General features: G+C 49.0%; 1 protein-coding gene across 2 annotated transcripts; it reads left to right on the top strand.

The window, feature by feature from the left end:
- The first annotated feature begins 3,558 nt into the window (after nucleotides 1-3,558).
- On the top strand, nucleotides 3,559-17,386 carry LOC141988542 (uncharacterized). 2 transcript variants are annotated; one of them, XR_012639765.1, is made up of 6 exons: nucleotides 3,559-3,660; nucleotides 5,122-5,248; nucleotides 6,419-6,532; nucleotides 8,845-8,934; nucleotides 9,535-11,885; nucleotides 14,891-17,386. XR_012639765.1 is itself a non-coding variant. In XM_074954343.1 (5 exons), the coding sequence occupies exons 2-5, from the start codon at nucleotides 5,122-5,124 to the stop codon at nucleotides 10,974-10,976; spliced, it is 1,773 nt and encodes a 590-aa protein (XP_074810444.1). In that variant the 5' UTR covers nucleotides 3,559-3,660; the 3' UTR covers nucleotides 10,977-17,386. The 2 variants fall into 2 exon arrangements, 1 of the variants encoding a protein (XP_074810444.1); XM_074954343.1 differs by having other exon boundaries at nucleotides 9,535-17,386.
- The last annotated feature ends 4,399 nt before the right edge of the window (nucleotides 17,387-21,785 follow it).

Here is a 21,785-nt window from a genome sequence, read left to right as displayed (position 1 = left end):
TGACTACCAAGGTAGCCCAGGAAGGGTGGTGGAGGAGGGAAGGAAAATGCCACACAGCACTTTAAAAGTTTACAACTTTAAAATTTATTGAATGATAGCCTTCTTTTTTTTGGGCAATCCTCTGTGGCGGAGTGGCTGGTTGGCCGGTGGGCCCCTCCCCCCACCGCATTCTTGGGCGTCTGGGTGTGGAGGCTATGGAACTGGGGGAGGAGGGCGGTTGGTTACACAGGGGCTGTAGTGGCAGTCTGTGCTCCAGCTGCCTTTGCTGCAGCTCAACCATACACTGGAGCATCCTGGTTTGGTCCTCCAGCAGCCTCAGCATTGAATCCTGCCTCCTCTCATCACGCTGCCGCCATATTCGAGCTTCAGCCCTCTCTTCAGCCCGCCACTTACTCTCTTCAGCCCGCCACCTCTCCTCCCGGTCGTTTTGTGCTTTCCTGCAGTCTGACATTATTTGCCTCCACGCATTCGTCTTTTCTCTGTCAGTGTGGGAGGACAGCATGAGCTCAGAGAACATTTAATCACGAGTGTGGTTTTTTTTTCTTTCTAATCTTCACTAGCCTCTGGGAAGGAGAAGATCCTGTGATCATTGAAACACATGCAGCTGGTGGAGGAAAAAAAAAGGGACAGCGGTATTTAAAAAGACACATTTTATAAAACACTGGCTACACTCTTTCAGGGTAAACCTTGCTGTTAACATTACATACATAGCACATGTGCTTTCATTACAAGGTCGCATTTTGCCTCCCCCCACCGCGTGGCTACCCCCTCAACCCTCCCCCCTCCCTGTGGCTAACAGCGGGGAACATTTCTGTTCAGCCGCAGGCAAACAGCCCAGCAGGAATGGGCTCCTCTGAGTGTCCCCTGAAGAAAAGCACCCTATTTCAACCAGGTGACCATGGATTATATCTCAATCTCCTGAGGATGACACAGAGAGATAAAGAACGGATGTTGTTTGAACGCCAGCAAACATACACTGCAATGCTTTGTTGTATAATGATTCCCGAGTATGTGTTACTGGCCTGGAGTGGTAAAGTGTCCTACCATGAAGGACGCAATAAGTCTGCCCTCCCCAGAAACCTTTTGCAAAGGCTTTGGGAGTATATCCAGGAGAGCCGCGAATGCCAGGGCAAAGTAATCCTTTTACATGCTTGCTTTTAAACCATGTATAGTATTTTAAAAGGTACACTCACCCGAGGTCCCTTCTCCGCCTGCTGGGTCCAGGAGGCAGCCTTGGGTGCGTTCGGGGGGTACTGGTCCAGGTCCAGGGTGAGAAACAGTTCCTGGCTGTCGGGAAAACCGGTTTCTCCGCTTGCTTGCTGTGAGCTATCTACAACCTCGTCATCATCATCATCTTCTTCGTCCCCAAAACCTGCTTCCGTATTGCCTCCATCTCCATTGAAGGAGTCAAACAACACGGCTGGGGTAGTGGTGGCTGAACCCCCTAAAATGGCATGCAGCTCATCATAGAAGCGGCATGTTTAGGGCTCTGACCTGGAGCGGCCCTTCGCCTCTCTGGTTTTCTGGTAGGCTTGCCTCAGCTCCTTCAGTTTCACGTGGCACTGCTTCGGGTCCCTGTTATGGCCTCTGTCCTTCATGCCCTGGGAGATTTTGACAAAGGTTTTGGCATTTCGAAAACTGGAATGGAGTTCTGATAGCACGGATTCCTCTCCCCATACAGCGATCAGACCCCGTACCTCCCGTTCGGTCCATGCTGGAGCTCTTTTGCGATTCTGAGACTCCATCATGGTCACCTCTGCTGATGAGCTCTGCATGGTCACCTGCAGCTTGCCACGCTGGCCAAACAGGAAATGAGATTCAAAAGTTCGTGGTTCTTTTCCTGTCTACCTGGCCAGTGCATCTGAGTTGAGAGTGCTGTCCAGAGCGGTCAAAATGGAGCACTCTAGGATAGCTCCCGGAGGCCAATACCGTCGAATTGTGTCCACAGTACCCCAAATTCGACCCGGCAAGGCCAATTTAAGCGCTAATCCACTTGTCAGGGGTGGAGTAAGGAAATCGATTTTAAGAGCCCTTTAAGTCGAAATAAAGGGCTTCATCGTGTGGACGGGTGCAGGTTTACATCGATTTAATGCTGCTAAATTCGACCTAAAGTCCTAGTGTAGACCAGGGCTTAGTCTGTATCAGCAAAAAACCCACGAGTCCTTGTGGCACCTTTAGAGACTAACAAATTTATTTGGGCATAAGCTTTTGTGGGTTGTGATCCGCTTCATCAGATGCATGGAGTGAAAGATACAGTAGGCAGGTATAAATAAACAGCACATGAAAAGATGGGAGTTGCCTTACCAAGTAGGGGGTCAGTGCTAACGAGGCTAATACAGTCAGGGTGGATGTGGCCCATTCCCAACAGTTGACAAGAAGGTATGAATATCAGCAGAGGAAAAATATTACTTATTGTAGTGCTAATGAGGCCAATTCAGTCAGGGTGCCAGCAATGCCCCTCTGCCATGTACGTTGTCCAAACCAGATAGTCTCTATGCAAAAGAATAAATGGACAGAAATCATACTTTCTTGTCAACTGTTGAGAATGGGCCACATCCACCCTGACTGTATTGGCCTCGTTAGCACTGACCCCCCACTTGGTAAGGCAACTCACATCTTTTCATGTGCTGTCTATACCTGCCTACTATATCTTTCACTCCATGTATCTAATAAAGTGGGTCATAACCCACAAAAGCTTATGCCCAAATAAATTTGCTAGTCTCTAAGGTGCCACAAGGACTCCTTGTTTGTTTATTTATTTATTTATTTTTTTGCTGCAAGACAGTTCTCTAGATTAGCCATTTTTCCGGTTCTTAATTTGTTTAAGGACCAAGAAAGGTTAGTCATGGAGCTTTCTTGAATTGTAACTGTCCATGTAATTTATGTGAAAACATTACATGTCGGTCTGCAACAATTTGGTTGAATATTGCTTTCAGTCGATTTTTTTTTCATACATATGGTATGACTACTGTTAAATCAGATACAAAATAGAAACTCAGCCGGGTCTGATATTTAGCAGAGTGTAGACCAGACGCAGAGTTTCAGCTTGGGGAATGGCATATTCTTGTCTCACTTTTCAGGGCACTGTAAGTGCCATTAAAGTATTTTATTACTTACAGCCAATCACATCCCAGTTCTAGGTTTGAATAATTATTAAATCTATTAATTTACTGATAGACACTGTTATGAATCTCAATCCATATTTATTCTGGTGAAATGTTTGAAAAGGTGTCTCATACCCTGATGAATTAAGAGGGGGGCTGGAACTCAGGGTGCTGGGAGTGCAGGTGCAGCAGCACCCCTGGGTTGAAGTGGTTTCCATCCTACACAGGGCGTCCAGCCCCCCACTGTAACATTGGTGCGATACCCGCCTTTGCACAAGGGATGGGAGCCACCAACCCACAGGGAACCGATTTCACCCCGTCTCCCCTAGTGGCTCCCCGGGCAACTCGCTTCCCCGACCGAGATGATTAAGGGTTAAACCCACAGAGCTCGGGGTCCTCCACAGCCTAGACAGGCCCAGGAATGACTGCGCGAGGGGGCGGGCGAAGGGAGGGACCGTCTCGTGCCCGCCGCGGAGACCCGGGGGCCGAGCGCGGCCCGAGCGGCGCGTGCGGGAGCGAGCCCCCTCTGCAGGCTGCAGCCCCGGCGCGCGGGGCGGTGAGCGGGGCCCGGGGAGGCGCAGCCAGAGGCGGCCGCGGAAGGAGGGAAGCGGCCGCAGAGGCTGCGAATCGCTGCCCGGGGAGGAGGCTGCTGGTGCCGGAGCCGAACCGCGCCTGGGACCGGAGCCACCCCTCGGGGGCCGGTCTGTGCAGCGGAGCCCGGCAGGGTCCGCGCCCCAGCCAGCGAGAGCCCGACCGAGCCCCCCGCTCGCTGACGGGGGCAGGCGGGACCCTTCCCCGGGGAGGGGCTGCGGGGGCGGCCGGGTTCTGACCCCTCCCCGCAGAGCAGGCACCGGCCGGGGCTGGGGGGCGGGTCCGTTCGGTCGGTTCCTCCGGCCTGTGCCGCGGGGGCTGGGACCGGCCCGCTCGGGACACCGGGCTCGGCGCCGGGCTGGGGCCGCTGCACACACCGGCGATGGGAGCACGGGGGGAGGCTGCGCTGAGTCCGTGGGTACCGCGGGGGGAAGGTTCCTTCTGTGAGCGCCCCATCGGGCAGCGTGCTGGGGATTCAGCCCGGGACCTCCAGCACGACCAGCCTGGGCTGCTCCTGCTTGAGCTGCAGCTGTCTGGCTGGGGCTCCCAGGGTCTGTGCAGATGGCAACTAAAATCTGCAGCCGGGCTGTGCCAGCTGATGGGGCTCAGCCTAGGGGCAGTTTAATGGCAGTGCAGACATTTGGGCTCCTGCTGGAGCCTGGGCTTTGGGACCCTGCTCTGTGTAGCTCAAGAACAAATAAAGTTGGTCCAATAAGAGATATTACCTCCCCCACCTTGTCTCTGTAATATTCTGGGTCCAACACGGCTACAACACTGTAACCCTAATTCTCGCCCAAGAAAGAGGGCAAGCCCAGGGAGGGAGCCCCTGGGGAGTGAACCAACCCTGCACACACCCCACAATGCCACTCCAGTGCCCCACATTCACCCTGCAGTAGTGGCTCCAGCAGAGTCCTATGGGGCTGGCTGCGCCCAGTACCCTGCTCTGGGCATTGCATCACGGCTAGAGGGGTCGCAGTGCTACTCAGGTTTGGTCTACCCAGCCCCCCAGCATGGTGACAGAGGGTCAGGTGTGCAGGCTACATGTAAGTGGGGCTTTGACCTGGTGCTCCAGGTTGCTGTGACACTCACTGACATTTGGCCTGCCTGTCGCATCATGACAGAGGATCAGGAGGATGCTGCCTCAGAAGTGATGCAGCTCTTTGTGACAGGATACAACACCCACAGCTGGGGGCCGGGCCCAGCTCTTGGAGCCACCACTATGTGGTGAATCACAGACACAGAAAACACTCTTCATTACTTTTTTTACGCTGCGCAAACCAGCACCCATAATAATGGTACAAACTTTCAAACCTCCCAGGGCGCTCCCGGTTCCATAGACCACAATACATCTGCCTCACCTGCAACAGCTATTCCTCTACCAGTGAGTAAACTTTGCCATGCTGAGTTGGGTTGTTTGTCCTTTCAGATGTCGGTGACGTTTGAGGATGTGGCCTTGTATTTCTCCCCAGCGGAGTGGGCCCTGCTGGGCGAGGAGCAAAGGCAACTTTACAGACACATCATGTGGGAAAATTACCAGATTCTGGTCTCATTAGGTGAGGAGCTGTGTCTGTAAGATCAGGGCCCCAGTGCACTGGGTGCTGCACAGAGACACCGTAACTGAGATGGAGCATATGTATGAATGGTTGGGAGGAACAGTGTCTATGGGGTTGGAAGGAGGGGTGCATGGGTGTGGATAGATAGAAGTTTGTTTAACTGAGCAGAGCAGCCAGTTCATGGGGGGACCAAGTGGGTGAGGTAATATCTTTTACTGGGCCAATTTCTGTTGTTGAGAGAGAGAAGCTTTTGAGCCACACAGAGCTCTTCTTTAGGTCTGGGAAAGGAAAACTCTCTCTCACCAACAGAAGTTGGTCCAATAAAAGGTATTACCTCACTCAGCTGATCTCTCTAATATCCTGGGACTGAAAGGTCTAAAACTACACTGCATATCTTCAAGAGGATGCACTTCCACCCATGGTCACTAGGGCTCCACAGTTTAGTGCAAGAGAATTCTGGCTCTTGTAGTTCCCAGACAGGCACATGAGCAGAAAACAGCAGTGTGTTCTGCAGGCCTACAGTATGAAAGCCCAGCCAACACCACAGTTAAGGAGAAAGGCAGACTGGGTTCAGCTATGCTGGTGTATGCTGGGTTAATCTATGCTGCTCTGGCTGGCCTGAGTCAGTTGACTCAGGACGTGGGACTCAGACTGTATGGCTAAAAATTGCATTGTAGATGTTCTCGGGCTGGTGCCTGGGCTCTGGGATCCTCCCTCCAAATATCCACTCAGCAATTTTACAGTCCCACAGCCCAAGGCCCTCAAGCCCAAGTCATCTGGCCCAGGCCAGCTACAGGTGTTTAATTCCTATGTAAACATAGCCACAGGAGGGAGAGGGGTGCTGGGCCATAGTAGAGTAACTCTCCTAGGGTAAGGAGAAATATCCAGCATTTGCCAAATCTGTTCCCCCCAATCCGTTCAGACACTGCAGTCCTCTCCATCTGCCCTTTCCACAGGTGCCAGGTTGTTTGCAACTCAGTATCCCACCACTGCTGGCTACCAGGAGTGTTGACCATAAGCTGCAGTTCATGTTTCTAGGGAAAACAATTGCCTATTAGCCTTCACAATTAGCTGATTGCCTAATTGGCACAAACATTGCATGTGCATCTGTGGAAAGTGCAGCACTTCTCTGCCTAGAACTGCTTAGCGCTGATCCTTTTCTCTAAGCAGGAATCAAAACCCCCAAGCCAGTGGTGATCTCCAGCATAGAACGAGGGGAAGATCTATGTGTGCAGGGTCTCACAGAAGATGAAGATGGGGACATTCTGAGACGTACCCACCCAGGTGAGGAAGGAGTTAAAGTCATGTGGAGGGATCCAACAAGTAGCTGAAGGCAGCTGGAATCCTGATATGTTTTGGCCAAAGTGACAGTAGATCTCAGAATGCTAGTCTTTTAGTCTAATATTAGGCTTTTTTAGAACAGTATCACATTATCGGCTACCATTCAATTCGTGATCCACTATAACCGTCACATTCTTTTCTGCTGTACTGCTGCCAAGCCAGTTATTCCTCATTTTCTATTGTGCATTTCATTTTTCCTTCCTAAGTGAACTATTTCGTACTTGTGTTTCTTGAATTTCACATTGTTGATTTCAGACCAATTCTCCAGTTTGTCAACATCATTTTGAATTCTAATCCCGTCTATCAAAGTGTTTGTAACCCTTCCCTGGCTGTCTGAATCATTGGCCAAGCAGCACTTGGGTGTCTTCGTTCCAAGTTCAGGCCCAATTTTGTAGGTACTCAACATTGTTCCATCGCTTTTTTGGGCTCTCAGTTGACATTAATAAGGGATTTCATTATTACTCCCCAGGATTAGTTGGGACACAACATCATATTGTGGGAGTGAGGAGACCTGGACTCTATTCCTCATTCTGCCACTGAGCTGCTGGCAGACCTTGGACAATGTTGTATTAATTCATATAGACTGCATGGGCCTAGAGAGACAAAGATGTTAACATGACACTGTCATGGGCAACATTAAAGAGTGTTAAATAAGCTTTGGAGTTAGGAATATAGAGACAGTAGCCTGCGTAGTACCATGGAAAACACCACAAAATTTTTTTCTATTCTTTTATTAAAGATACAGGAAAAAAAAAGGAACAAGAGATAAGGCATTTGAAATGTCAGGGATGATGTAATACTTTTATTTTGACAGTGTCCCTTGTTGTCTTTCCCTTTGGCTGGAGAGAGTCTTTGGACAAAAGTTCTCTGTTGGAAAGTCTTTTAGATAGTATTAAACATGGTAATAACTGTCCTTTTGAAACGTCAAAGCTCTTGGAGCTGTTGTTGATATTATAAAAATTCGATCCCGTTTCCTAGGAGACAAAAAAAGACAAACCCACTCAAGACGGAAGAGAAAAGAACAGCATGTATAGAACATGTGGCTTCTGACTCAGGTTTACTCTTACTTGCTGCTTCATGGCTGGAGAAACACAGGCATGGCACACGGTCTGATCAGCCAATTGGAGACCTGCCTGGCAACGTGTACCAGCGTTGGTCTGTTCTGAACAATGCGTTTGGCTGCTTCTTTGATCACAGGCTTACAGCAAGGTTGCAAACTACGGCAGTTTTGGCCAGCTAAGCCAGACTCTTACTTATTAGAAGGCAAAGGGAGAAAAATAAGAAAGAGAAGAAATATGATGGGGAATGAAAAGAATTCATGGGAGTTAAGAGGGACAGGGGCACAAAAATCTCACATTCTAGGTGATTTGGTGGAGTTAGCGAGAACTGGTAACGGTGGCAATATCCTCCAGCTACCTTTCTCTGGTCCGGTCTTGTTAAGACATCTTTTAGGATTAGGATGAAGAACATCTGGGGTCCCAAAATCAGGATCAGGGCGGCAGCTTGATGGTATCGCTTACTGCAGCAGTTGTTGGCACGCTCCTATTGTTGCTGTTTTTTTCAGTCAGCAAGGGTTGCATTCAGTTCCGCTCCTTTATTGTCCCCTGAAAGTGTTTTGAGAAACGCTTAAAGGAAGTAGTGGGCAAAATAGCACAGCCCCTCATTGTTTTTCTGCCAGTTAGGCCTAAATTAAACTCAGTCATTTTGGTTCGTTAATGTCCAGTTCCACACTTCTCTTGTTTACAGCCATCGTTTTAACACTGTCCTTGAATTGCATTATAGGCCTTTTTTGTTTGGACTAATTCCATCATCTTGTTTATATTTTTCACCTTTTCCCATCAACATTTATTGTTGTAGGACATTGTAACACTTTTATAAATTTTCTCACAGTTTTTACAATTAAATGGCCAATTAGGGTAAAATTTGTGGGCCCAATTATTACAACAGCAAATTACTCCTTTGGCTAAGGTTCTCTCCCACCCTTTGTGTATTTAGTGTATAAGTTCTTCAACATCAGGGCGATCTCTCTGTAATTTTGTGTAGCACCTGGTACTATGGAACCATGATCTCAGTTGTGCTACCACAGTACAAAGTAACTGTCGAGACCCAAATAGCTTCCCCTCTTGTGCATTGTGGAACCCACTGTCCAACAGTGACCATAAATGAGTAATTTACCGTGCAGGGGAAAGGGCTTCTTTCAGTGATAATCATTCGGTTCATATGATGTCAACCAAAGACTTTTTGTCTTGGTGCAGATTTTCCAGATGCAGAAGAGACCTGGGACTGGTCAGCAATTGAAAGCTCCTTGGGCTTCTTCCTCACACAGAGCTCTTCCCCTGGAGCAGGTAGGGAAGCAGCTCTGCCCTTTTCACCAGTGGGAGCCAGAGAGCTCATTTCAGGAATCGTCCATCAGCTGCAAACTCTCCCCTCACAGAGCATTACAATAGGGAGTGAAGCCCAAACATGAGAAGTGCTACAGCTCCTCACCCAGACATCCCCCTAGAAACCGCATCTCTCCCCTCACGCAGATTCCCCCAGTCTCTCCCCCTCCCCCATTTTCCATAGAACATGGAGCCGTTGGGATCCCATCACAGTGTGAGTGTTCCGTGTGTGTCCCTCGGGAGAGGGGTGTCAGTGCTGATGTTTAGTGATGCTGTTCTCCCCAGTGAGATGGGCCTCAGAGTAGAGAGAGGATTGTGGGGGCTGATTTTCATGTTGACTTGGAGGATTATTAGCAGGGCCTATGGGACACTGACCTTCTCCTCCTTCCCTCAGCACTGGGGCCCCAGGGAGTTTGGCCTCTTGCACTCAACTGCCAATAGCCAGCCCTGCTCTGAGGGGAGGGGTGTGGGGCTGACTCAGGCACATCCCCCTGCTGGGAATATTAGTGGTTTCCCTTTGTGAGCAGCACAAGAAATAACATCTGTACTCTCTTCCACACCAAGCAGGGGCAAGGACCCTGAGCAGAGCTGAGGGGCAGACTCCTGAGGAAGGGCCTGGCACCCTGGAGTTACTCAGGCCCTTCCCAGGGACATCAGGGAAGAACCATTCCAAGAAATATGAGCGGGGAAGACACCACAAGAGGCAGGGCAGGGCACAAAGGCAGAAGAAAAAGCTGACCAGGAATGAGCCAGCAACCTCAAGAGGCCATCAGAGGAGATCCAGGCCATATCGAAAGCCTCCTGCAGAGGTTAAAGCTGAGCCCAGAAAGAGCCTATTTACCTGTCGTATATGCAGAGAAGAATTCAAGGTGCAAAGAGACCTGATAAGCCACCACTGGATGGTTCATAAGAGACAGGAACTGTATCACTGTAGTGAGTGTGGGGAAAGCTTTAGGAGAAAGAAGGAGTTCAGAGCACACGGAAAAGCTCACAGAAAGAAGAGAGACCATCCCTGTTCTGAATGTGGGAAGATATTCAACCAGTTATCACTGCTCACTGCCCACCAGAGAATCCACACTGGAGAGAGACCCTATCATTGTGCTGAGTGCGGAAAAAGATTCTTATACTTATCAGCTTTTACCATCCACAAGAGAGTCCACTCAGGAGAGAGACCCTATGCCTGCGCTGAGTGTGGAAAGCAATTTATGGATTCATCAACATTTCGTAATCACCAGAGAATCCACTCAGAAAAGAGACCCCATCGCTGTAGCCAGTGTGGGAAAGGCTTCAAACTTACATCAAATCTTACTCGGCACCAGAAAATCCACAGTGAAGAGAGACCCTTCTTGTGCCATGAGTGTGGGAAAAAATTTTGCCTACGAGAACATCTGATCAGACATCAGAGGATCCACACTGGGGAGCAGCCCCATTGCTGTGCTGAGTGTGGGAAAAAATTCAGTCTCCTTCAAAGTCTCAGGAGACACCAGGAAACTCATATTATGGGGAGACTCCATCGCTGTGCTGAGTGTGGGAAAGTATTCCGTCATCCTGACAGTCTCTCTAAACACCAGAGAGTCCACACTGGGAAACTCCATCGCTGCACTGACTGTGGAAAAGGCTTTGTCTATATGCATCATCTCACTCGCCACCAGAGAATCCACACTGGAGAGAAACCCTATTGCTGCACTGAGTGTGGGAAAAGTTTCACCCAATTGTCTGGCCTCACCAACCACCTGAGAATCCATTCAGGAGAGCGACCCTATCCCTGCACGCAGTGTGGGAAGTGCTTTGCTCACTCATCATCTCTCACTGAACATCTGAAAATCCATTCAGGAGAGCGACCATATTCCTGCATTCAGTGTGGGAAGCACTTTGCTCGCTCATCATCTCTTACTCAGCATCAGAGAACTCACTCAGGAGAGCGACCATATTCCTGCACTGAGTGTGGGAAGCGCTTTGCTCGCTCATCATATCTTACTAAACACCAGAGCAGCCACTCAGAATAGAGACTCTTGACCCTTGTATTTGATGGAGGGGAACCTCTTCAATCTCTCACTTCACCCTGTTCCCAAAGTCTGTAAAAGTGGGAGAACTTGCTCCCACTTCGAAATGTTCCCACCTCTTCAGTAAGCAGACACGAATTTAGGTGCTGGGTTTGTTAAAATAATTTGTGTGCTCCTGGAAATGGAAGCATTTAACCCTAGAGGTACCGAAACATTTCATTGTGGGCATTATGGGCTGCAGCTGAGAGAGAGATGACTGGAGCCAAGACTGCACTTTGGAGGTCCTGGTTTATCCTAAGCTGTTTGCTCACTGCAGCTCCTATCCTCTCAGGCTCCACAAATCAAATTAATTGTTTCATTTCTTCTGGGATTTTTGGGTTTGGAAAAATGGGCAAAGATTGTGGCAGAGACTGAAAAGGAGCTTTCGTCTCCTTAGTTAATGAAAGGCTGTGACATCTCCTCTGTGCCCCTCATAGTAATGAATCAAAAGGAAGGGTGTTTTTATTTGGCTTTGAGAGAAAATTATGAATCAAGCTGTCTTAGTAGTTGGCTTCATGCATAATGCAGCCAGGGCCCTGTCTTCACACCTAATTGCCAGACAAGCAATACCAGCTAGGACCTGAGGTTTGGAGAGTGGAGTTTCCAGGTCACACAATGATGATACAGCTAAAGTCAAGATACCCCTTTTCTGAAATAGCCTGTCAGACAATGTATCAGAGACAACATTTCTAAGGAACAGTGCCAACAGGTGGTGTGGGACTGTACTTTGGTTTGATGCTGCATTTCTTGGTGGATAGACAAGTCAGATTTCCATCCCCTACTCTCTCCGAATCAGCTCTCATGTCCTTCTCGGAATAACCATATTAAGTGAAAGATCCTTCTTCATTACAACAGGATACATTGTGGTGACAGGTGCTTTAACTTACATCTCTACCCATTGAGGCTTCTCGAGCTCCCCATCCTGTTCCTGTGGGGCTCAAGAACAAACAGCATGTTTGGTTATGGACTGCCTTCTTTATCATATTGATGGAAGATGCAAATGCTTGACCTCTATGGATGCTGCTGTCATGATTAGAGTGTCTACATAACTTACCCAACATCTAATTCATTGTGCCATCAGAACTCATACACCAGAAAAAAGGGCATGTGCAGGTGTCAAAGCTGATTCCCACTCTGGCACTTTGAGTGCAGAAGGTGGGGGCCTGCAAGGATTCAAAAAGTTAATACTTGCCACTCCTTGCTTGTATTAAACTCCCAAGGTTACAGCTTCTCTCTGACCTTGGACGGGTAGATGCTGCCACCACTCAAATGCAAAGCCCTTGGAACCCAGGAAGGAACACTTGGGAAGTCCTTTCTGTGGGGTACCCTTAAGCCCTTTCACTCCCTCCTCCAGGGAGGAGCTGAGAAAGAAAACAAAGGAAATTAGCTGTTGCCCCCAGCTAATTAAACAACATATGCACAAACCTCTTAGGACACCAAAAATCCAATCCTGTTCTTTAAAAAGGTAAATTTTATTAAAAACAAAAAGAAAGAACATAGATCTGGAATTCAGGCTTTTGCTAGATTTTAAAAGAGCAATTCCAAAAAATAAGCACCCAAAATAGCTTTCCTGGGGGTTCAGCTTAAAGGTTACAAGCAAACAAAAGTATCTGGGGTCAGCACAGAGGAGTCCACTAGCCATAAGAAATAAACGGAAATAAACCTAATTGTGTCTTTCTAAACATTCCTGATCTTACACATTTGGGGGTTCCAAATCAGTCGTTCTAGGTATGATTTGATGATCTACCATCATACCTGGCTTAATGTTTCTCATAGGATAACTGCTCCCTGTCCCCTCTTTCCCGGAGAACAACAACAGAGACAAAGGGGAAGTTTTTTCCCCCATTTTAAAAAAATCTGGCTTCAAGATTAAACTCAATAATTTTATGGAGGAGATGGTATGATGGGATAACATGATTTTGACAATTAATTGATCTTTAATTATTCATGGTAAATAGGCCCAATGACCTGTGATGGGATGGGATCTGAGTTACTACAGAGAATTCTTTCCTGGGTATCTGGCTGGTGAATCTTGCCCACATGCTCAGGGTTCAGCTGATCACCATATTTGGGGTCGGGAAGGAATTTTCCTCCAGGGCAAATTGGAAGAGGCCCTGGGGGGGTTTCGCCTTCCCCTGCAGCATGGTGCACGGGTCACTTGCTGGAGTATTCTCTGCACCTTGAAGTCTTTAAACCATGATTTGAGGACTTCAATAGCTCAGACATAGGTGAGGGGTTTATTGCAGGAGTGCGTGCGTGGGTGGGATTCTGTGGCCTGCATTGTGCAGGAGGTCAGACTAGATGATCATAATGGTCCCTTCTGACCTTAATATCTATGAGTTTAAGTTATAGCCTTCCCATTGGCTCTTTTGGTCAGGTGCCCACTCCCTTTCCTTTTCCTGGGGGACTTTGTTAACCCTTTGCAGGTAAAGCAAGCAGAGAACAGCCACCAAGAGGGACTTTATAGCTAACTGGCTGGGCGGGTGTCCATAAAAGGGAGCTACTCCCCACCCCCTTCATTTATCACAGAAGGGATGAGAGATGTCAGTTACAAATTCGAATTATAAAAAAAAAAAAAGGCATAACAGGAAGTATCCCTGGACGCTTACGTGGCACTTTAGTGCCACCCAGGGCTTGTCTACACTAGAATTTATCACTTACCAAAACACTCATCCACATCCCTGAGAGATGTAAAATATACCAACCTAAGCTCTGGTGTAGACTGAGCTATGTTGGTGGGAGAGCTTTCGCCTCTCATAGGGGTGGAGATGTTATGCTGACAGGCGAGCTCTCTCTCCCCCATCGGCTTCGAGCATCTTGAATGCTAGCTTGGTGTCTTGAACACTATTGGGAGCTGTAACACTTCTAGTGTAGATTAGCCCTAACACTGAGATGTACCTGGAGCTTAGCCTTGACTCCAAGTGGCCAGGAGTGCAGGAAACTCTGTGGGCAACTTTGCTTCACTTTGCAGGCTGGGACTCAGGTTTGGCACTTGTTGTAGGTGCTTTCTATAAACAACTTGTGGAGTTGCAGTCCCAGTCCAGAGTGTGACATGGGTATGAAACAGCCAGGGGTCATGGGGCAGGAACAGAGATGGGATCCTGCGTGGGAACAGGCAGCCCAGAGAGCACTGTTTGAGGAGAGAGAGAGGGACTCCTAAATAGAGAGGGAGAGAAGCCAGTCCCAGCAACATCCACAGATCAAACTGAGCAGCAGTACTGGGCCAGTGTCTCCCCATTCCTCAAGTGGGGAAATCTGTGGCCATGCCTCTCTGTCGGAGGGCGATGATGAGATGTGGACTTTGTGTCACTGTTGTGTCATCATTCCTGGAGGGAATAAAGTAATATAATAGAATTATGAGTCTGAAATGGCTGCCTCCCATGTGTGTAAGTGAAGACCTACAATCTTCCCTGAACTGCTGACTTTGCCATGTTCCAGTCACTCTTGGGAGATGATGTTGGGGAGAAGCAGCCATCTTGCCTTTCTTTCTGGAGCTGGTTATGCCAGCTGCAGTTCAGCTCAATTGTAATCTGCTTTAAGATTGAGAAATCTGCATTGTAACAAACGAACAGCTTAAGGTTCCTGTCCAGACAAATCTTGTGTGTCCTAAAAACTGAGCTGGGGATGATTCTTTCACAAGAGAATGAACTATAAAAAAGGGGAAGAGGTGCCCCCAAATAGTCTTCTCTTTCTCTCTGCTCATGGCATCAATGACACCTGAAAGACAAAGAAAGTAACACCTCACTTGGGGAGGGTCCCTAACTGAAGGGATTCCTGCCAATAAAACTAATACAGCATGTGGTGAGAGACTTCTGCTTGAATTCATTTAGCTAGTTACGTTAGTTATTAGTTGTGTTTTACCTTTTATTTTCTTACAGCTACGGTTTTGTCACAGAGGTTGTGGAAGTCACGGGATCCGTGACTTCCAAAGATCTCCGTGACTTCAACCCTGGCAACTGAAGGGTCCCACTCCCTCCCGTTGTGGCAGGGAGCTGCGAGGTACCCCCTCCGCCTGAGTCAGTAGCCCCCCAAGCTCTCCACTGCCATGGGCAACAGGGGTACCCCACCGTTCCCAGCCACAGGTGAGCTCTTTCCCATTGGCTTGAGCATCTTGAATTCTAGCTTGGGGTCTTGTGCACTAGCGGGAGCTGTAGCACTTCTAATGTAGATTACACCTAACACTGAGATGTACCTGGATCTCAGCCTTGACACCAAGTGGCCAGGAGTGCAGGAAAATCTCTCTGGGCAACTTTGCTCCCCTTTGCAGGCTGAGACTCAGCTTGCTGCTTGTTGTCTGTGTTTTCTGTAAACAACTTGTGGAGTTGCAGTCCCAGCCCAGAGTGTGACATGGGTATGAAACATCCAGCGGTCATGGGACAGGAATAGAGGTGGGATCCTGCGTGAGAACAGGCAGCTCAGAGAGCATTGTTTGAGGAGAGAGAGACCAGCCCCAGCAACGTTCACAGGTCAAACTGAGCCACAGTAGCGGGCCAGTGTCTCCCCCTTCCTCAGGTGGGGAAATCCGTGGCCATGCCTCTCTGTCGGAGGGCAATGATGAGATGGGACTTTGTGTCACGGTTGTGTCATCATTCCTGGAGGGAATAAAAGAATACGAGAGAAATAGGCGTCTGAAAGACTCTGTGTGCGTGTACGCGTGGCCCTGCAGTGCCGACTGTGCCATGTTCCAGTCCCTCTCGGGAGATGATGTGGGGGAGAAGCAGCCATCTTGCCTTTCTTGCTGGAGCTGGTTATGCCAGCTGCAGTTCAGCTCAGTTGTAATCTGCTTTAAATCATTATCTGTATTCAAAAAATGGGGGTGTTAGAGCACTGAATTAGTTAAAATCTCCCAGAATACTTTGTGCTCATGCTAAGCTTTATTGTACAAATATACTAGTAGTTAAATTGCTCTAACCTTTGTTCATAATATATGCAGAATCTGTCAGACGCAAGATGTATTCTCTCAAGGTTTGCCAAATATGAACTGTGTGCTAGGTACAGTTAGTGTACATGTATCTGGTTTTTATGGAACTTGTCTGCTATGGTCTGCCGCCAGCTAAACTGTTGTGTGCATAATTAGATAAAAGGTGTGTAAGGTCTGCAGAATCTGGACTTTTCTGTCTTCTAAATGAGACTACAGGGGGTCTCCTGTATACATCAGGATTGCATTCTTGAAAAGGGCGATAGATACTGAAATTCAGTTGGAGATGATTCATGCAGAAGAGAACTACCTATAAGGAAGAGGTGCCCCCCAAATATTCCTCCCTCTCTCTGCTCATGGCATTACCACCACCTGAAAGACCAGGAAAGTAACACTGCACTTGGGGAGGGTCCCTAGCTGAAAGGATTCCAGCCAATAAAACTAATACAGCATGCAGTGAGAGGGACTTCTGCTTTGAATCCATTTAGCTTGTAAAGTTAGTTATTAGTTGTGTTTTACCTTTTATTTTCTTATAACTAAGGCTATGTTTTTTTTCCCCCACAGAAGTTGCAAAATTCAAGGAATCCGTGACTTCCAAAGACCTCCATGACTTCAGCCCTGGCATCTGGGAGCTGCAGGGTCCCACTGCCTCCCATAGCAGCAGGGAGCTGTGAGGTGCATCCACTGTCTGAGTAGGTGGGCCCCCAAGCTCTCTGCCACCATGGGCAGCAGGGTATCCCACAGTTTGTAGCTGCTGCCGCAGGCCAGGGGGTACCCTGCAGCTTCTGGCCACTGTGTGGCACAGGGGAATCCCTGCAGCTCCTGACCCACTTGGGGGGCATGTGCGCCCCCACAGCTCCCCCCTGCAGCAATGGCAGGGGGATTCCCTGTTCCCCACTGCTGGAGAGGGGGCAGTGGGACCCTGCAGCTTCTCTCCACTGCTGGTGGCAGGAGGACCCTGGAGAGCTGAACCCCCGCTGGTAGTAGGGGCCCCAAGAGCTCCAAGCCACTCCACAGCTGCCCAGTCCCTTCCCATTTTATCATGGATATTTTTATAAAAGTCAGGGACGAGTCACAGGCCTCTCTGAATTTTTCTTTATGAACAATCCCATGAACAATCCCTCATTACTTGTAATCACTTAAAAAATTCTCTGTAGTTTTAGCTTGTAGTTAACTTGTAATATTGTTTCATCAAATCCAGTGTGTTTGGATTGAAGGGTTTGAGAATCTCCATATCAGATAACAGCTGTTCAGTATTCCAGATGGAACCGTGGTTAAAGTCACAATTATACTGACCATTTCCAATCAATAAAATCAGTGAGTCTGGTTATCTGACATCTCAACGCACTTACCATCAGACCCCAAAGCGGATAAGAATTATTGTGCATCTCTCTCTTGTTAATTAATCTGAGCTTGACTAAACTGCCTCAGCAGTACATGTTGTGGAAACTGTGCCAGCCCCAAATGTTAAACAATTATGAGATTTTTCTAAAATATAAAAGTTGGAGGTTTTTATTTGCTTTAGGTTTGAGTTGTTAGGGTGCACTTGTTTCATGTTTTAAAGATTTACTCTACTACCATGAGGGCTAGAAACTTATCTTTTGTAATGAAAGAAAATTCTCCTGCAATGCAGTGGAGACAACCTGAACCCCTGCACCACCCCTACCCCCTGAGTGCCATCCCCATCCCTCCCTTCAACCAGCTTTGGCACTTTCCCACGCAGACAGACTCTCCTGATCTGTATCTGGGCTCACATGACAGTTGCTGAGTGATCAGGATGGGCTCCAGGGTCAGGTTATCATTATGGTCCTTTTTATGTACTCCTCAGACAGAATAATTTAATAGGAACCTGATCTGCAGTCACAGGCTCCTCTCCCCCGGCACTTCATCTGGTGTGCCACTACACAGAGATGGGGTAGGGCTACCTGGCCATAAATGGTGAAGATGGGGAAGGAAAGGAAATGGGGGTGATCTCATAGATCCCTGTGGAGTGTGATGAGCCTCACAGGATACAGGGTGGCAGTGACGTCTTAGGGGTTGAAGCAGGGGCTGCCCCACAGGATATGGAGGGGGGGGCAGGGACCTCTCAGGGTCTGAGGCCAGGGCAGCCTGTTGTGGCCCCTCAGGGAACATTCACTGGGACTGTTAGAAATTCAGGAGCTGTTTGATCCTCCCGAGCCCATCGTCCCCTCTCGCCCCCTGCAGCTGCTGCTCCCAGGGGTTAATGCCGCAGTGAAGGGCAAAGGGCATCTGGGGTTTGGATTGTGGGATGGAGCCAGTACAGGCCCAGACTGTCCTTCTCTGGGCAATTCACCCTCTACTTTCAAACTGCACAACCTCGCCCCCACCCCTAATTACCAACTGCCACTCTGGGCTGAGGAAGGACCATTCTCACCTGCGCAGGGGGGAGAAAGGGAGTTGGAGACTTATCCCCAGACTCAGGATAAAAGCTCCCAGCTGAGGGGATGAACCATTTCACTATGGGGGGGAGGGCAGTGATGGGTTGGGTCACAAGGATCCCCTTGGGACTGTCAAATGATGTACTGGAATTGCCTTGGAGTCAATTTTCCCTGCTAGCCTGGGCACCCCAGATTCCTGTCTTGTGAGCCAGACATGCTAGCCTGCCCAACACGGACCCAGGGTCTGGGCTGGGCCCCCAAAGCTGCAGGCTTCACTAAGAACAGCCCAGCAAGTTACCTGTCCCCAGACACCCAGCTCCCAATGGGATCCAACCCCCAAATAAATCCATTTTAGTGTGTATAAAGCTTATACAGGGTAAACTCATAAATTGGTCACCCTCTATAACACTGATTAAACAAAATTAAACATAACACGTAAGTCTAAGCCCAATACATTAAGAAACAGGTAATATCTTACCCTGTGACAGGATTGGTACTCACCACCACAGTGCCGCCCCCTGGATCATCAGGGAATTAGCTCAGTCTCATCATGGAGCACTTTTTGCACATGGTGCCTTGCCCTTTGTCTGCTCTGCTGCTTTGGGGACCCACATTGCTCCCCACTTGGCAGTGTCCTCTTCAGGACACTGCCCTCCGGCAATGCCTACTGCTCCGGTCTCACCCCCTTCCGGGGGTTTGGTGTTATCAGCAGTCTTCGATCTACACCAGCTCTAGTGGCTGACTGCAGTCTATCCCCTTTGTCGCAGGGGCCAGCCACAGCCTGTATCAGGCCACGCTCCTCCTCAGCCAGGTGTAGTACAAGGTGGGGACCCAGGCCCACCCACTACTCTGGGTCCCAACCCAGGGGCCCTCTAGCAGCAGCCTCTCTGCCCTCCTTCTCTCCCCATGTCAAACTATTGTCCCTGGGCCGCTTCCCCTTTGGCCCCATGCACCTGCTCAGCCCTTTGTAGCAAGGCCTGCAGCCTAGGGTTTTCCTTGGCCGGAGCTCCCCAGCTCCTTCTGACCTTCCCCAGCACTGCTCTGTCCAAGGTGCTACCTTTCCACTCAGGAGCCAGTCCTCCTCCCTTACCAGTCAGGGAGAGACTACCCTGGGCCCTAGCTGGGCAGCCTTTATATAGGACCTTGCCTGGTCCTGATTGGCTGCCCCTTCTCCCTCCCTGATTGGCTCTCCCCAGGCCTTCCCTGATTGTCTGCTGGTTTGCGCAGCCTCTCTGGCCTGGTTCAGCCCTTTTCTCAGGGGGTTGGGCTCCACCCCACCACACCCCCCCTCCAAAGATGTTCCAATAAGCTTCTTTCACAGACTAGACTCCTTCCTAGTCTGGGCCCAATCCTTTCTCCTGGTACAGACCTTGTTAGTTTCAGCTTACATCTCAGGTGATAAACAGGGGTGTTCTCCTAACTGGCAGCCTCTTGAGCCAGCTGAAGACAAAATGGAGGGGCTTCCAGGGCCTTTTAATATTCTCTCTCTTGTGGGTGGAAACCCCTTTGTTCTTCTGTGCAAAATCACGGCAGCAAGATGGAGTTTGTAGCCACGTGGGCAAGTCACTTGTCCATGAATGATTCAGCTTTTTGCAGGCCAGCGCCATTGTATACATGTTAGCTCAGCAGATGTGGATTGGCATCTCCCTAAATCCATTGTCAGTCAAGTACTTCCAATTACTTGAATAGTCCCTTCACAATAGGTTGGCCAAAACTCCTTTATGTGTTTCCCACAGCAAACACTTAAAATACAAGAATAGAGCCAATGCTCATAACTTCAGATATAAAAATGATACATGCATACAAATAGGATGAATGCATTCAGTAGATCATAACCTTTGCAAAGATATGTTACATGGCATATTTAGCATAAAGCATATTCCAGTTATGTCATATTCAATTCATAAGCATATTTTCAGAAAGCATATGGAGTGCAACGTCACAGGGGGATTAAATGGCAAAGGCTGAAATTTCACCTGTTTAATGTTGGTTTGGGGTTTCTGAACAATCAGATCCTTTTCATTTTCCCTGTTCCCCTTAGCAAAGGGGGATTTTTACCACCGTGACAGATTTTGGGATTGTGTAAGGATAACCCCGTGTCACCTGGGAGAGTGGGACCTTCCAAAGTGGCAGTTATGGCAGTTGGCCAGCCTCCCTTTCCCACCCCCAACTGCCCCCTCAGAGGGCGAGGGGGATCAGCAGCCCTGACCGGCCTGGGCTTTCCCCTGTCAATGGAGGATTCCCCCTCCTCAGTTCTTAACTTGTTCCAGAATCACCCCCAACTTCCCCAGTGGAGACAGGACAGACAGACCCAATTAACCTCTACCCTGCCATGGATTGAAGGGATTAAAGTCCCCCCAGGCCAGGCCTCACCATGGCTTCTGAGCCCATTTGGCATCTGAGGCGGGCAGTTGGGGTGGGGGAGGGGTCAGTCCAACTGCCATAACTGCCACTTTGGCAGGGCCCATTCTCAGCTGGAAGGGGGGGAGGGATCCCTACTAAAATCCTCAAACCTACTGATTTGGTAAATACTCCCCCCGTCACTAAAGAGAAAACTTTTAAAGCATCTGGATTTAAATATACAGAGGAACAAAATTAAACAGGTCAGTTTTGAACCTTTGGCATTTTATTCTGCATGAGCTCCTCCTACCAAAGGGAAATGGTTCGTCCCACGAGCTGGGAGTTTAGTGCCTTGCTCTGCTCTGGATGGAACCATCTCGCTGGTGGCAGGAGCAGAGGCGATAAAGTCACGGGGGAGCCCATTTTATTTTTGTTTTTATTTTGCTGTCAGGAATGTCAAGAAAAATCTCTGCGGTTACATTATTTGCCCTCCCGCCCCCCCCCCCCGTCTCAGGGTGCGAATGGTCCCTCCCCAGTCCAGGCTGGCAGTTCACTGTTCTCCTCCCCACGGGGGTGGATGGGGGAGGGCGAAGGGAGTGAACACGGTATCACCAGAGCCAATTCTCCAGCCCCTGCTGTGTAGTTCTGATCTCCGTTTGGAGTAAGGAGAAGTCACTCCGCCCTGCGACGGCTGCTGCGGGCTCGGAGCCGGCTCAGTAAGAACTTTGGATTTCTTCAGAAAAAAAGAAAAGAAAACGTTGCGCTGGCCGCTGGCAAAGAGCCAAGTGTGTGCGGACGTGTCTCTGCAGAGTCACAGCGCTGGGGTAAAGGACAACAGGGAGCATCGTGCGAGATCGGCAACTATTGGGCATGTGCAGTAAGGGGGGACGGACAGGTCAGTCTGGTTGGGCGGAAGCCACTCGTCCTGGTCACAACTTGTTTTAAAGGTCAGAGCTGTCAATCTGAATTCTGGGGTAACGCTCAAGACTGAGCATGTGCAAGTGAGGGAACTGTTTCTACGGGCATGTCTACACTACGAAATTAGGTCGATTTTATAGAAGTCGATCTTTAGCAACTGATTTTATAAAGTCAGTGGTGCATTTCCCCACTAAGCGC

This window comes from Natator depressus, chromosome 6 (genome assembly GCF_965152275.1).
Source record: "Natator depressus isolate rNatDep1 chromosome 6, rNatDep2.hap1, whole genome shotgun sequence".
Taxonomy (NCBI): domain Eukaryota; kingdom Metazoa; phylum Chordata; order Testudines; family Cheloniidae; genus Natator; species Natator depressus.
This window is presented reverse-complemented; position numbering and strand designations above follow the sequence as displayed.

Coding starts and splice junctions, on each gene's coding strand:
- LOC141988542 (XM_074954343.1), top strand. CDS start 5,122: ATGTCGGTGACGTTTGAGGATGTGGCCTTGTATTTCTCCCCAGCGGAG. Junction 5,249..6,418: donor CCAGATTCTGGTCTCATTAG/GTGAGGAGCTGT, acceptor TTCTCTAAGCAG/GAATCAAAACCCCCAAGCCA. Junction 6,533..8,844: donor TCTGAGACGTACCCACCCAG/GTGAGGAAGGAG, acceptor GTCTTGGTGCAG/ATTTTCCAGATGCAGAAGAG.